The sequence below is a fragment of the Drosophila gunungcola genome, chromosome 3R, assembly GCF_025200985.1.
Source record: "Drosophila gunungcola strain Sukarami chromosome 3R, Dgunungcola_SK_2, whole genome shotgun sequence".
Taxonomy (NCBI): domain Eukaryota; kingdom Metazoa; phylum Arthropoda; class Insecta; order Diptera; family Drosophilidae; genus Drosophila; species Drosophila gunungcola.
This window is the reverse complement of record NC_069139.1, coordinates 3,314,571-3,331,715: the sequence shown is the minus strand read 5'-3', so window position 1 is coordinate 3,331,715 and position 17,145 is coordinate 3,314,571. Positions and strand designations below refer to the sequence as shown.

Here is a 17,145-nt window from a genome sequence, read left to right as displayed (position 1 = left end):
CATCTCAAATATGATTATATGATGCTTCAAACTTTTTCTCATGCACTGTGCACTGCAACTCTTTACAGCAGCAAAAACCAGCAGCAGCAGCAGCAGCGGCAGCAGCAGATATTGCGACTGTAGCGGCAACAAACAGACATGGCCAGCAAAAGGATACGGCCAGAAGAAGGACGAAGAAGGATGAGCGCCTGTAGACCGGGAGCCTTGCATACGGCACTCAATATGCTGGCGTTGAGCTGGATTATAATCTCAGAGTTATTGCTCAGTGGTAAGTGTTCAAAAGACCCATATATAAATGGCATATTGCTGGGGTTTCCTTTTTCCTTTCCCATCCAGTCTATCCCGTCTGTCTGTCATGTTAAACAAGCTGAATTTATTATGCCAACTGCGTGCGCGGGGCGTGGTTTAAATTGATTATTTAATCTACCAAATAACGGTTTATATTATGCACTGCACTGCAGCCTGCAGGCCGAAAAAACCATTTCAACCAACATATCCGCCGCCTTCCGCCCGAAAGTGGGCTGAAGTAGTCAATTTATTAAATGCCCCGGCACTGGCCTTTGATTAATATTGGTTTGTTCAATTAAAGTTGCCATAATTTGGCCAGCCACATGCCTGTCACTCCACTCGTTTCTCGTCGATCTTGCCACAAACCGATGAAACGCTTTCGAAAATGTGAACAATTGCGTGGACAGTTTATTTATTGAAATCGCTACACTTCGAATCGGAAAGTACATATTTACTGTTTGGCTTTCACGGGCAAGAATGAAAGGGATTTTTAAGTACCATGAATATAAAAAAGCCATTTATAATTTTGTCATTTCCCAGGGACACCACTTAATCAAGTGCTTGGTTTGATTATCAAAAAGGGAAGCTATTATTTGGCAAGGCTCTCTGTCATATTAAATTGCACTTTAATGATTAAGGCCAGAAATTATTAATTTAAAAATGTTCAAAGAAGAAAAGAAAAAATAACGGTGCATTTAAAGCTTACTTTTGCTTAGTAAATAGTATTTTAGTAATGGACTCATGATGACCATATTAATTTAAGGATCTTTCATTTTATATCCTCTTTAGCACAATAAAACTTTAAGATAGATCTACGAATATTTTAGGAAACAGTATGATTTAATTTTTGTATCAAATAGTTTTCTCTCAGTGTATAAATGCAGTCACCGATGTTTGTTCATATGTATGTGTATATATGTTAACATGTTTGGAAGTTCTTTTGTGTTAATTCCGCAAGTCCCGAATTGGATTAACAAGTCGGCAGATAAAATAAACTTAAATAAAACCTCTTCACTTTATGTCCAACGATAGGAAAATAAGGATGATAAAGAAAACTACGCAATTAATAAACACAATTGTTGGCCCATACACACACATCAACAACAAAAAGCTTAGCAAGCGAAAATTCATAAGAAATGTTTTAAAATGCTAAATAGTACTTTACCTTTAGTTTAAATACACAAGCAATAAGTTCAGTAAATCGCAAGGGTGTAAAAGCTCCATATTTTGTCTTCTTTTTGTTTATTTTATCACAATTAAACGAAATACTGCATTTCACGATCTGTTTTTAGCGAAGAAGAAGCAGCAGATAAACAGCGTTCTTTAAGTTTGTGATGGGTGAATCGACATATCGTTAAGTCACGAGTATTTGCGATAGCGCTAGTCACGGGTTTAAAGTCACTTAAAAAATAATTTCAAATTGTAACGATTTTTTAATTAACTAATTAATTTTCAAGCATAAATTATTGTTACTTCTTTAACTATTAACAAACCATTTTAAAAAATGTAAATTACTCTCCTCTATTGATATTTAAAGACGTTAAATTTAAACATACAAAAATAACAGCGATACACTTCACTTAAATTAATTTCACACGCTGTGCTTATGCAATAATCATATTGGCATATATCTTTAGTGGTATTTATTTAAATTTCCACTGGACTCGGTTGAGCCGTGTTTAATGTTGATAATTGCTGCAACTCGCGTTTAATGCCGCAATTCAGGCAGCGCAAATGGATAAACGAATCGAAGCCGAAGTGAAATGGAATAAAATAAATAAATTGCATTTAAATGCAAGTCAAATTTGGGCCGTTGCCCCGTGTGTCTTTGTCATAAATTAACATGCAAGTGGATCCCTTTCCTTTACCGCCTGGCTGGGTAATTGGGTTTTATTTTTCGAATAATTTTTCGTTCTCTCTTGTTTTATATACTGACGACTCTTCTTTTGTCCCCTTTTTTCCGTTTGGCCTGGGCATAATCGAATGCGTATACGCCATGTGGGACTCGTCATTCTGGAAGTCCCACGGTTAAACGACTTTTGGGACAGCTCTTAATATTAATGTCTGCCACCTCCCCTCCCACTCGATTTCAGCTCACTGCCTGAAGGATCTGAAGATATTTGTACCGGAGGCCGTCATCATGGGAAATGCAGCGACATTGTCTTGTCAATACGATTTGGAGCAGGTAAGCGACACTTCCTCGAATGGAACCAGGCGACAATACGAAGGATATTGTCGTCGGCGGCATGCTTAATTATTATAATTACTTGCACTTTGTCTTGCCGTCGACATCTTCCGTCTTGCGTCGCTCATTGTCCTGGCTGCTCCACCATCTGCATGTCCTTCTCCTTGTCCCCACTTTCCACTCGGGCTTTTCATTAACGCATTTTCCTACTGTTCCTCCGCAGGCGGCACTCTACGCGGTGCGCTGGTACTTCGGCCAGGAGGAGTTCTACCGCTACGTTCCCCGCGAGGCCAAGCCCACATTCGTCTTCGCCGTCGCCGGCATTAATGTTGATGTAAGTTTAATTAAGCATGAGATCGCTCCTTTTTCTAGCTATCTAGTAAGAAGGGTAGCCCTTGGATAAGAACGCGCTCTAGTAGTATCTTTTCTGAAAAAGGTTCATTTATATATATTTTTTTTCATGATAAGAAAATAGAATATAATAAAATATTTCATGTTTTTCGGATCTCTCAAGGTACTTAAAGCTTCCTCTATCTGGGAAGGGAAGTTCTTCAAAATTTTAAACTACATTTATCTAACATCTAAAAATTAGATTAGCACCGGAAAAAAAAACCATGTATTTGATTGATATGGTGTACAGAATTCTTTTTATTTTTATTTTAATTTTTCATAAAGTTGATCCCTTTTCAGAAAAAGGGTTCCCCATTAATCGAAACCAAAACCTAGCGTAGTTTTTTTAAATTGACTTTTTAAGAAAAAATTTAAAAAAATGTTGATATTGGCAAACAAACTAAATGCTTCAATAAACACATCGGAATTTTGACCTTTATTTTGGTTTTAAATCGGTTTCAGGTATCTCCTTGTCGGGGGTCTCGATTATATAAGTTTTGTTTTTGGCTTGCCTATTGTCGGTTTAATGGACAAATCACTGGTTTGGGCCGAGAGTTTGCATTTCAACGAATGCAAAATAGGAAATGGGAAATGTGAAATGGGAAAGCATTCAAATGTTGTGCAAATATTTAAATGCGGACAATGCTGGGGACGGGGACTCTGGCCTCGGGCAGTTTGCTGCGAGCATCTTGCCGCCTCTTTGTCCCGCTTTCGGTGTCACCCATTTTATTTCTATTGCTGTGCAATATTTGTTCACTTTTATTTACAATATTCGGTGGTGTTTTGCATTTACAAGTGTGCATGTGTGCGTTGTCTGTGTGTGAAATATTCCGCTCTACAATTTGGAAAGTGCCACAGCACACACACACACAAACATGCGCAACTGACTGAAATATTGCGAAAAGTGCAAAATAGTTTATGGCGCGGCTGCCGGGCAAACAAAAACAAACAAATACAAATAAACATACATAGTACAAGAAGCGGATGGAACAAAACCCACCTAGTGGCGAAAAATGCCCGGCATTCCCGCAGCATGGAAACTGCACTCATTAATAAAAACAGCAGCCGCAAAGTAAGCGATAAATTATTCGCCCAAAGTCCAGCGTGAAAAGTGGCAAAGTATTTCCGACACCTTTTTAAAATCATCGTCCTGCATCTGTCTTGGCAAATTCATTGGGCGGCCAAATGGTTTGTGTTTTAAAACGTTTTAAATGTAAACACCCTAAAACAACTCAAAGCAGGAAGGTTTCTACATGTAAACCTTTCATTTGACCAAACTTTATAGTCGATTGTAGAAAGATATATTTTTTATATGGTTTTCAGACACGTTTTATAATTTATAAAGGACGGATTCTGATTTTGGGCCTTTTGCCCTAACAGATTATAGTCACCCTATAACACCTTTAATTAATCTTTGTTTAAATTCAATTGTTTCAAATATACTTTAAAAGCAGGTGGCAAATGGGCTTTTTATAGCATTACTTGCAATAATAATAATAAAGTTCCAACAGTTTCTGATTTTCTTTTTAACGATCCTTTTTGAATTTTCAATTAATCTTTGCTCAAAACACTTTAAACTAAATACCATATCAAATAATGAAAATACAGCCATAGCAGATGGTGGTTATTATATTTTATTCATTGTTGTTAAAAATTAATTGTTGAATGTATAATTTATAAGTGCACAACCGCATAACAATCACTACCAGGTTTTTTTAATAGCACTTATACTGTGTTAAATGAATCCTTACAACTTTAAACTAAATTCCTTTGCTTGCAAGCCACCGCTAAAAACCATCTGAAACATTGAAGATAATATTTATTTAAGTTTAAAACCCGATAACATCTGCTATTTGCTGATGAAGTGCTTTGTACTCAAATAACCAGTCAGTGTAACAGCGCCGATTTCCGAGAACTGTGAAAATCGAATCGATTGTCGTCGTATAATCATAAATAAATAAAATTGAATTCACCATGAAAAATTTGTGTGTGAACGAAATATAAATTGAAAACTCATTCGTCCGCACATAAAACTGCAAACTCATTTACAAACACTTCGGGCCACATTTTTCAAATGCTCCAAAAAGGGGGAACGTTAAATAATCATAAATAATGGCATAAAGCGAAGCGAGGGCGAATGATGGAGTAATGTTTGTTTTATGTAAGCGAAACAAAGCAATATCGAAGGGAAGGCTAATGGCCGCCTTGCCCCATAGAAACAACTTCCGTTCTCTGTTCAGTCTGTGCTACCCATTCCACAAATTCTATATATAAATATATATATGGCAATATCTATTGGTCTTTCGTCGATGATAACGGCGTACTGGCCACATCAATCAGCGTGGGACTTGATTAATTTGCTTTGATTGTGTCTTTAATTTGCACCCCGAAACAAAAGGAGAGGAATAAGCGAATACGAAATAAAAACCGAATAAAACACAAATAAAATAAAAGATGTTAATTTGCCACTAATTAGCATTCAAAGGCATTTTTGCACTAATTAAATATTTCGATTGCAGCAGTCCTTGGCGTTTTGTGGGCGTGGCTGTGGGCGGTGGGCGGGGCGTTAAGCTATGCGTGTTAATTATTTCCGTTTTTTTCCCAATCACCAATTCTTTCTTTCTTTATTTCTCTCTTTTCGATTTTATTTGGCCTTACATAGCCAGCGAATTGGAAACTATTCAAAATACACACATACACTGGAAATAAAAACGAAGTATATCCAATTATTAAAGGCTTAATTACTTTGCTTTTCATCCACTGCGTTTTTTAGTTGATTTAAATATGAGAATATTGAAATGTTGTGTTTGGTTTTTACATAACATTAATAGTTGAAAATTGAATTAAAAATTTAACCATTTTGAAATTTTAAATCTTATATTTATACAATAATTGAAATATTTCAATGTTAAATCATGCAATTTAATATGCATTTTATTTATAATAATTGCATTTTTATTTTAAATATAATGTGATTAATAGTCAGATATGTGTTTTTACTATTTATGTTTTATCAGTGTACAAATACAGACCAATGGCATTGAGGTTAATGTGAAAATTTTTGTAGCCTACTTATGGCAGCTCGGCTGCATCGGATGGAAACTCATTTTAATTTGAGCAAATTTCCACTCCACTCAACTACCGATGCGAATTGCGAAAAGCGAAACTGCTTGAGATGCAATCAGCTGTGAACCGCAAAAGGTGAAAAGCGTAAGAAAAGATGGGAAATCCGGGTGGTGGATGGGTGGATAGGTGGAGAGATGGGAGAGCTGTGGTCGATTGCATAATGCAAATGATTTAGCCAGCGTGCTCGCTGTGCAATTAAGTTTGAAGGTTGGCCATAGTTTTTAGACCCCCTGCTGATGAGGCCATGTTAAAAGGTGGCTTTTGAAAGTGCAAAAGTGCAAGAGTGCACAAAAAAAAAACAAAATGCTCTACACCCCGAGGCAGCAACAAATCGAAATGAGGCGGTGCCCATCATCAGCCAGCTGGCAGCTGTGTTTTCCAACTTAAATTGATAGTTGCCGGCACACTAACGAAGGCAAACGGCAAACGCAAAAGGCAACCGGGAAACGTCAAAGGCCAGGCCACAAATGGAAATGGAATTTTTAAGTTATGCCAAGGCAACCGGGTCAAATGAAGAGGGTGGCTACGGATACGAGGGCAGCTACGAAATTGTGGCAAGTGCCTTAATTGAGATTAAAACATTATAACTTGACTTGTTTTACTTTTGCTAAATCATTTCAAACACGCTAAACACGCTTAATGAGAAAAGTTACGACCATTATGCATATGTTCATATGTATGTGTGGTGGGGTTTTTAGGTACATCCTAAGTGTGTGTGTGGGTGTGAGTGTGGGGGCGTGCGTAGGTGTGTGTGCATCGAGCCGCTACTGCTACTGCAGCTACAGCTGCTGATGATATCCTGTCGCTGACATCCAAAGGCACTTGTGGGCGTTGGGTACTGGGCGTTCGGGGGCGGGGCCGACCAAAGTGCACTCGTGTCGTCCACTTGAGCGTTATTGGAATGTAAATGTATGCATATTAAGGCGGTGGGCACAGGAAGTCACCTACCGCGGCCGAGTCGCGTCGACAAAACTTCAAAAGTCATTCAGCAAGGCAAAGCAACAGCCACGCCTCCTGCCCCTATGCATTCATACATGAACAAAAAATTATACACTTGAGGAAAATTCGTTAATTAAGAAGTACAGAAACTCTGTTTACTCCATTCAGTTGATTTCTATCAACCTTTATTAATTTATACAAATAAATATTATTTAGAAATTCGATCTATTCTAAAATTAATTTTTTTTTAAAATACATATTTATATAAAATTATACAATTCTTTAAATGAAAATGTTTTTTTTTTAAATTATTGATAAAATAATTTATTTTTGTTGTATAAAGTTTTAGAAGTTTTATTGTCGAACAATTATTAAGACACTATCATTACATTGTTTCTGACTGTTTGAGTTTTCCTACAATTTAAACAATTTAATAAAATAGTTTTAAAAATCGTTTTACACGCTTTTAAAAACCATTTAATTGATTCAAGAAAATGTTTTCCAGCCCCAAGCTTTAGATACAAAATTTTAAAAACCATTAAATTGTTTTTAGAACTTCTTTACCAACCATAGCTATAGCACAGATATTATTACAATTGCATTGGAATAAAAAGTTTTCATTTAATTTTTAACGCATACACTTGCATAAACTTTTCAATTTCTTGAAGTGTACTACTTTACACATGTCAACGGAGACAACGGCGCAAAAAAAAAATGAATAAATGAGAACGAAAAGGGGGAAATAAACAGGAAAACCATCATGTTAAATGTAATTAAATTTTTAATTTAGAGACAGCGCTCGCTTCGCTGGCAATCTTCAATTAAAAACACAATTACCATGGCCTCCCGCTGAGCGGGTTGAGGGTTAAGGGTCACCCTTCAGAATTCTGAAAGGGGGTGGTGGTATGCTGAGGTGGTTAGCGGTGCTGAGCGGGACAGGAATAGGATATGCCAAGTGCTCCGAAAGTTTTGCGGCTTATTCATTGTCCGCCACCACAATAAAATCGCCAGCCGAAAGGCCTCTGTCTCGCTTTCGCTGCCATTGGCTTCTGGACCTGCTTTTCCCTGCTTTTCCTCAGATTTTTCCCGCTTTTCGCCGGGTTTTTCCCTTAGAGTCGAAGCTTTCAAAAATTTGCGACCCGAAAACTTTTTGCACACTGTCAACACGGAAGGAATTATTCCGCATTAAGTTTGCGGTAATGGCAGCCTCACACACACACACACACACACACACATACAAATGGTGTCCTTTTGGCTTTTAGTGGATTGTCCTGGCTGCTGGCGCGTTTGCTTTTAACATTGTTAATAACCCGACACGCCTCGCATTTATGCACAGCAATGTGCGCTTAAAATTAATGCACTTGCCACTGGGAAATTTCAGTGGAGGTCGAAAGGGAAAATTCTGGGCGACAGAAGTGACCAAAAAAGTTGCTCTGCCAAAGGGAACCAGCCTCATGGTCTATGGTCTACAAGTGCTGATTTGAATATACTCCCTAGGGCTTCTTTTTTGGGCTTCTTCAGGCAGTTGTTAATTAGTTGCACCAGACAGGAGAATGGGCCAAAAATTAAGTGGCCAAAGGGTAAGGGTACTTTTTTCTAGCTGATCCAAGCGAGTTTTCAAAGGCTAATTGAGTTTAATTCTCTATTGCAAGGTAGTTTATTTTAAATAAAATTTAAAGATTATTTAAAAACAGCTTTTTGTAAACTTTAATTTCTTTTAATTTGTACTTTTAAATTTCTATAGGGATTGTTTTAGGTTTGTGTCTTATTTTTATAGGAAATAAAAAACTAAGAATAAAGAATAAATAGCAGCAGATGTCCTTTAAATAAATGAATTGCATCTTAACAAATTCTGAACAAGTAAAACAAAAATCTTTAGAAGTAGTCATTTTAAACGTATACAGAATTGGGCAAGTTTAAAGTTTTGTAGGCTCAACGATTTTCTTCCTTCTTTTATTGTTAAATTCTTTTCTTAGACAACTTTACTTAATCAATGTTTTAAAAATTACAAATAGCTTTTCAATTAAAGATTTAAGGGTTTAAGTTTTTTTGTGATTTTTGAACAACAAACCGAAAAACAATTAAAAATGGGCACCTAACAATTATGAAATAAAAGTTTTTCTCTTCAGGTATGCAAATTCTTCAATTCTCTTATAACATGCATACATTCCCAAGCGATTCTAATCCTGATATCTTTAAAACTCCACTTTTGTGGTGAGGGTTCCCTTGAATTTCCATTAACAACTCAAGCCAGTCACATGCAGGCATTCTCGCATGCCATTTTCCATTTTCCCAGTTGTTGTTTACGCCGTCGTTGCGGCCTTGGATGGAAATTGTTGTGTGTGTGACAAATGGCAACAAATAAACATAATAAATAAAAATGCGAAATGCATTCGTGAAGTGTGCCGACCAAAGCTTGCCGGAATCGCAGAGTGTAACTAGCTGGGTCCGTCCTTGTGTCCTCTTGGTCCACCAGTCACCCATTCACATTGGCGTGCTGTTGTCTGCCTGCGCCAACAATGAGCACAATAAAAAGCCATGCATTTTCCAAACACCAAAAATTGTTCATAGCAACTGCTCTGGCAGCAGAAGTAGAATAACAACCGCACCGGAAACATCTCATTCACTAAATTTGCGGTCGGTTTTTCGCCAAGCGTTAGGCAGTCGAAGTTGTGAAATGCCAACGGCAACTGCAAAATTCGTGCGAATATGGATGGGGATGGGGGATGGGGGGTGGGGGCCTGGGAAATTGGTTGGGAAAAGGGGGTTACATTGGGTTGGGTTGGAGTGGAAATCCCGTTAGTTACAACAAAGCTCGAGGCAACGGAAATTCGGCATGACATAATACGTGCACAGGCGAGTGTGTGTGGAGTGTGGAGTGTGTAGTGTGTGTGGTTGTGTGGCCGCGACTTGAGTTGATACAGCAATAATTCATAAAGTGTTGCATGCAAACGAGGATAGGATGCTGCAGCTGAGCCAGGCTCACACAGATACTCCACACTCTGCACTCCGCACTCCGCATCTGTATGTGTGTGTGCCGCATGCGACAGCGTTGGCAAAATTAAAATTGCTGCACAACAAATAGCGGAAACTCAGCGAGGAGCCATAGTCAGAGTCAGAGAAAGAGAAAGAGAAAGAGGAAAAGGAAAATGACTGTGGGAAAATGCTGGGAAAATGGGGAAGTGGGGACCCCACTGCAATGAAATTCATTGTATTCTTACAACTCGACGACTCCGGCAGCTCAGCTCGAGCTTTTTTGCCGTAAAGTTATTATTTCATAAAGCCAGAATTATTGAAACAATAATTTACTCTCACACATGGGTTGAAGGGGTTGTAGCATAGTCTGCAAAATAGGGGAAAAGGCAAACTCCTGTGTGGCATGCAAAATTACGCTTTAGTGGCGTCATTTTTTTTTTTTACCCCTCATACTCATGCCAGAAAGTCGCAGCTGCTGCGGCCGCTAAAGCAATATAAAATATAAATAGAAATTAAAAGCCAACAAATAAAAATAAATAAAAACGGAAAACGGAGTGGGCCGAGTTGGACTAAAAAAAGAACTTTTTACGACAAACGCAACTTGAGTTGAGTTTTCCCTGCCTTTTCTGGTTGCTTTTTTATTCCCTTCTTGTTGTTGTTGTTGTTGTTGACTGCCCGGAGGAGCAGTTACAAAATGGCTACAGTTTCATGCAAGCAAACTAAATGGGATATGTGGGTGTATGTGTGTGCTGGGTTGGACTGGGCATATCATTCCTCAAAATGGCAGACATTTGCGTTTGTTTGGCGCGCTTCCTGGCGCTGCCACTTCCGTTTCCGCCGCAAAGAGCCACCGAGGGAGTAGCAACAAATAAAGTCACATGCAATTAAATAAATATGACAGCCACAGCATTCCAAACAACAAGAAGGACCCATCAAGTAGTTGGATAGATAAAACGGGACAGGAACAACTTTTCCGTATATGTTTGATTATATAATTAGTGTCATATATATATATTATATAATTAGAGGTCTGAGATACCCCAAAGGCGCAGCGAAAGCAGCCAGCCATCGTCTTTGTGTGCACAGAAAAGATGACTTGGAAATGTTTGTCAAATTAGCCACTTAAGCAAAACAATATCGCATTTGGTAGAAGATCACGTACTTCAATTACATTAAAAACCATTTACATTAGTCTTTTACAATGTTACAGTTGAAGTTTTTGGTTTAAATTGCAGAAATCACAAAATTATTACTTACAATGGATGTCAGAATTTTTATTAATTTATCTACTTAATAAGTATGAAAAATATAATTTATTTCTGAATTTAATTAAGGCAAAAACTATTACAAATATGTTTTACATAAATCATAGGAAATATATTAACATTTTTTTACAATCAATCACTCGGAAGCTTAAAATATCAGACGCTTAGTCTGATGAATTCTAAATCAAATAAATTAAATGGTAATTTTACAACAAATTACACTAAATTTCAGAAATTTGTATTTCATTTTACTCAGAAGCCTTAAATGTTAAATTAGATTATAAATCAAATTAAATAAAACGCCTTATTAAAAGAAAAAGTCATTTCCTATTGTTGATAAATAAATATAACTGCTTTTAATACATTATTTCCATGCGTATGCTTAAAATAGCTCAAATCACTATTGTGTTTTGAAAATTTTAAATTGCCTGACTTGAATATTTATTCAAAAACTAATTCGATGGCAGAGGCAATCGGCGGCCATAATTCAAGTAAACCAATGCGAAATCATAATGTATCTCTGGCCCAGTGCACATTATTCATGCCCCCGACCGACCGACGGGCCACGGCCCCTTTTTTTTTGCATATAGAGAACCTTATCAATACGTTTCGCATTTGTTTTCATTTTACGATTGCGTAACGAGATCAGCGTCGTCGTCGACAAATCGAAAAGCCACTAAAACCACAGCTCGCCAGGGGCCATTGGTTAGGAGTCGTGGCTCCCATGCCATGGCCAATATGCCAATTGTGTGAGCAGGGATGTGGATGTGGATGTGGATGAGGATGCGGATGCGGATGGGGATTCCAAAGGGGCTCCTTATCGACGGTGTTATCTGCGAATGAACTGGCACAACTGGCTGGAAAGAAAACAACAAACTAAATAGGAAAAGCCAGGCCAAGCCGAGCAATGCGCCAAAGTGTTGAAACAATCGTAAAAAGCTGTTGTTTGCCACGGGGCACTAGAAAGGATAGAGAATGGTAGGTATGCCGATAGCAATAGGAGCGAGCGAGCGACCGACCAAACCAGCCAGCAACCAGCAACCAACAACCAAAAACAGCAGCCATGCCGGGATTAGTACAGATGCAAATGAACAAAGCGATGGCAACGTTCGCGCTCTGGCTTTGGTGGCATATGCAAAACTCGAATGGGTTGCTCTCGTTGCAGCCCGAACTTAAATACAAAAGGCCAGGACTGCGATAAAGGGACCAAGCTCACAAACAACCAACCACCCACACACCCACACACAGACGGTAATCGCGAGTGGTTCGCTGCTGAAGTGGATTTTGAGTATATATTGCACAACTGTTTGCCAAGTGGCAAGCGCTTGCTGGCAATTAACAGAATATGCTAAACTGCGACAACGAGAGCGGCTCGAAATCTGAGTGCTTTCGATCCCTGCATACCCTATTCGATGGTTCTATCAAGGGTGGTTTTGCTTTGCCAACGAACAGACCAAGCTCAGCATACCCAATCAATGGGAATTTAGCTCCTGGTACTTACTCATGCCCTGCTGATCATAAACAAATGCATTTCCTGCGCTTTTCACATGTGGATTTGAGGACGGCCATTACCCGAGCATCCGAAAAGGATCCTGCTCAGAGCTGGAGCTTAATTTGTTTCGGATATCAACAGGGCCAGTGCCAAAGTACCATTCCCTACTCACTCACGCAAGAAGTGTTGTTTGTTTTTAAAGATTTTAGGGTCCTTAAAAAACCCGTGAGTGAACATAAGGTTACCCCTTAATTATATTCAATTTTGGGATTAGAATTGTAACTTGTTTTTGTGTCAGAACTATACATGAGCCATTAATACTTATTTTTGTCATTCAATAATCTTAAATGCGTCAAGAATTTGAAATATAAAATATTTTATTATTTAACTTTTGCGATTAAAAGAAAATGTACTGGAATGTTAATTAATCAGGACAATAACAAGTTATAATTTGTTAAACAAATAATCGTTTTTTGTGGAATTGAAATTAAAACTAAACGATTTTTTTGAGATTCTTATAAAAATCAAATAATAAATACTTTACTTCAAGCTTTTAATACAAATTTAACTAAATTTTTGAACTTTGAGGCATACATACTTCAAATATTTTAAGAGTTTTTGTTTTCGGTAGCTATAAATAGCTGTAAAATCGAAAAAATGCCAGTTTTAAAAAGTCCTAAGATATTAATACATGAAAGTTGAGTGTATTAGTAGGATTGAAAAGCAGACATAGTGAGCACATCATTGATGGTTCATTAAACCGCATTTCCGTTTTCCCTCACTTGCAGCTCTCCAAATCGGACGCCACGTCGGTGACCCTGAAAGGTGTCAACCGGGGCCTGAGTGGAACCTATCAGTGCGAGGTCTCCGAGGACGCACCGCTCTTCCACACGGAGATCCGCTCGGCGCACATGCAGGTGATTGAGCTGCCCAAGGACAATCCGGTGATGCAGGTGGACAAGAAGGTGATTGGCATTAACGACCACTTCAAGGCCGTGTGCACGGTGGGCCCTTCGTATCCGCCGGCGAACATTACCTGGTTAATCAACACACGCCCGGTGAGTGACAGAATCCCATATTATGGGATATACACATAGAAAAAAAAGGGCTAAAAAACGCACTTCTCATATAATAGTCCAAAAAGACATAATTGCATTTCAGTATTAAGAAAGAAGTATTCACTGTATTCCAAAACTGAAAAGGGGCTTTATCAACTGATTTCAAATAGAATAGTTATAATTAATATCTGGCATATTGCATATTTAAATAATATATAAAATCATGTGTAAAATACAATGTACATTAAGTAAATAAATGCCAAAAATATTAAAATCAACCATCGAAAACAAAATAATTTCCCCTATATTTTATATAACCAAAAACAGCAATAGATGAAAATCTATGATTGAGTATGAAAAATTTGGCTTTACTACTTTTCAGTAAAATATATCACAGCCCTAGATATAACAGATATCTCTTTTATCGGAAATCGTTTAGTTTTTTTAGATATATGGCTTGATTGCAATAAAATTTTGTTTAGAAGTTATTACTGTGACATCCTTAACTAAGTTACTTTAGATTTTTAGGACGATAACAATTTCTTAAGATACATTGATAATATCTATAATAATAGCTAGCTTTCCAGTTTAAAAGCCCTTAATTTATCTAAGTGAGACATTTTTCGTACCCAATGGTTTAAAATTCTCATAACAATAGGTTAGGTTCAATGACAATTTTGTTTCGGGTGTAGTTTAACAGGTTTTTGATTTCTTAAGTAATGAATGCCCAATTTTGTGGCAAAAGCATTGGTATTCTTGATTTTTGAGCTGTTACTTGTTTGATCACTGACTGACAAGATACCTATTTTCATCCGCAGATCCACAGGACCCCGCAGCAGCGCATCACGCAGGACGCCTTCGACGGCTCCAACACGTACTCCTCGCTGGAGATCCTGCCGCACAGCCAGGTGCTGCAGGGCTTCTTCGAGACGAACTACCAGCACAGCGTGAGCCTGCAGTGCGAAGTGACCATCCTGCACATGTTCCACAAGATCGTCGAGGCGCGGATCGGTCTGAACCGGGCGCCGCCGACGACCATATCGCCGAACCTGCTGGGACTGGAGGGTTCGAAGCGGTACGTCAACGGCGATCCCGACAATTCGGCGTTGACTGGCGCCTCGCAGCGCTGCTGCATCTGCTGCGGCGCTTTGGGTGCCATTTCCCTGGCGATTTTCACATTAGCGTTGGCCCAACTGTGACCTTGCCGGACAGCAGCTTAAACCGTTCATGGCAAACGAATGGAAAACGAATGCAAACGCAGCCGGACAAGTCACCTCCAAGGAAGAATTAATTAAAGAATAACATGCATGTGGAGCATGCTTAATTGTGTGAAGGAAAAAAAAACAACAGAAAGGAAATGCAAAAATCAAAAGCAAAAAAAAAGAAACAGAAACATAATAATAATAAATATGGGAGAGGGGAAAAATGTTTGGCGACAGGCCCGGTAGCATGTCCTTGTATTTTATATATATTTTCTGTTTGGTTCGCCTCATTCGCCAAAGAAAACAAAAACCAGCAACTGGGTCGCAGTCCATAAGTTCAAAGCGAAGGGATATTTTTAATGCATTCATTAATTTGCGGTGGCTACATACAAAAATTCTGATAATAACAATACATTAAACATAAGTCGGCCGGGGCTGAATTTCCACACAAACACAGCTCGGGCAAAGGTTAAAAATAATAATAATAGTAAAAGTAAATATATAGCGTAAATTTAAAACATAACAGGCGTAATTTCATGTTATGTATAGAGGCGTGATGTTGAACTCTTCGAAGAAAAAAAAATGGAAAAGAAAACAAAACTGCCTGCAGACAAACACAAGCATAGGAAAAAAAAAACCGAAATGAATCCATAAATTTAAATAAATTAACACATGCACTTGCAACCCAAACTTGCAAAAACAAATTACATAACAAAAGAAAAACAACAATTAATAAGCATAAGTGACACACATTTAAATACTAAGTACACCCTACCCTCCAACTACCGCAGCCTAGGCACATAAGTTATGTAAATAATTACTGTAAAGAACTCAAATTATAAAAAAAAAAACAGAATAAATTAATAAATACGAAACCCTCGCATGGGCAAACATTAATTAAAGCTAGAGCAAAGTGTGGAAAAAAGTTAAATACAAAACTAATTAAGTCCTTATGAAAAATCAATGAAATCAAAAATGGATATCGGCAAAATTCAGTTTAATTGAATTTGTTTTAATTTCAACTATGGCTTATTTGCGCTATTATTTTGTCGATTGTCTGCTAAATGTTTCGTTTCCGTTGAACGGTTTGCGTTGGCAGCATAAGATGCACTTTGTTTTAGACTAAATTTACATGCGTACATGCAAAAATATATATTTATCGATTAATAAATGTCAAGACGAAAGAATTTAGTGCGTATATGTTAGTTGGAAGATGTTAAGATTATATTCTGTCGAACTCACTAAAAGTAAAACCAAACTCCTTGGCCAAAGGACTATTTTTAGATGTTCATGATTGTGCATCGTGTGCTCTGCATATACAATGTATTTCTCATCCAAGAAACGAAAGCCCAAAAAAGCTAAAATATTGTAAATCAAAACAAAGAAGACAAACAATATGATTTTAGCGATTTGCGAGTGGCAGGTCGACATAACTAAAAAACAAACTAAAACTAACTAAACCAAAAAAAGCAACTCTAATAATAAAATGTAAAATCAAAATTAAATACAGGAAAACGAGGAAATAATTCAAAACCAATAAAGGCCGAGCAAATGAGTCAACACACAAGAGGAAATTATATATTAAATATGCATAATTATGGATAATTTAATGCGAGTTAAGCAAAGCCAAAAAGGTCAAACGAAATCAAGCCACACAGAGAAACCAACCAAACAACAACAAAGTGTACGCCAATGTGGGCGTCGAATTTAGCTCAAAATTAAATGCGATAATGGCAAGAATTATATGACGAAATAAATAAATAATACAAAATGTAGCGAATCGTGTTTTATTGCTATTTAAAGTTGTTTTGATTGCATATGCTTTAGGTGTGCATAATTATGGCAATGATGCCACCAACGAACTTGCTCCTTGTTCCACGCGTTTTGGCCAAACAACAGCTGCACTTACACATAGTACATGCAACACCAGTTACCAGTTACCAGTTGCCAACTGAAGCTGATATCGCTGACACAGCCGGCGAGAGCTGAACACACAACAAGGGATCTCTGGTGTCCTGGGTCTTTGGTCCTGGGAAAAGGAGCAGGAACAAGAACAGAAACAGGGACAGGGCCATCGTCTCATGTTTTGTAAATTAAGCAAACAAATTAAGTGCACTTGGCGCCCCGGCGCTGGCATACACACTCTTGTGCCCCGTGTAAACACACATTGTGATTGTAACAAAAGCATATATATCAGAACACGTACACGCACCCCTTTGCGTTC

The 17,145-nt window shown here is 37.9% G+C and overlaps 1 protein-coding gene and 1 long non-coding RNA gene across 7 annotated transcripts in view; one reads left to right on the top strand and one right to left on the bottom strand.

Annotated features, from left to right (window-relative positions):
* LOC128266131 (uncharacterized) overlaps positions 1-1,585 on the bottom strand; it is a 126,166-nt gene extending 124,581 nt beyond the window's left edge. For both annotated transcript variants that reach the window (XR_008269030.1, XR_008269029.1), the window contains exon 1: positions 1,454-1,585. This is a non-coding gene — a long non-coding RNA (uncharacterized LOC128266131). The remainder of the gene's footprint in view (positions 1-1,453) is intronic.
* Positions 1-16,696, top strand: part of LOC128266130 (uncharacterized) — a 66,939-nt gene extending 50,243 nt beyond the window's left edge. For 2 of the 5 annotated variants that reach the window (XM_053002420.1, XM_053002418.1), the window contains 5 exons: positions 72-268; positions 2,382-2,473; positions 2,697-2,807; positions 13,450-13,719; positions 14,538-16,696. In XM_053002420.1, the coding sequence (XP_052858380.1) occupies positions 139-268; positions 2,382-2,473; positions 2,697-2,807; positions 13,450-13,719; positions 14,538-14,918 (984 nt within the window). In that variant the 5' untranslated portion in view covers positions 72-138 and the 3' untranslated portion in view covers positions 14,919-16,696. Of the gene's footprint in view, positions 1-68; positions 269-2,024; positions 2,168-2,381; positions 2,474-2,696; positions 2,808-13,449; positions 13,720-14,537 lie in introns of those variants that run through there. The other 3 variants (XM_053002419.1, XM_053002417.1, XM_053002421.1) reach the window with 2 other exon arrangements.
* Positions 16,697-17,145: the final 449 nt, after the last annotated feature.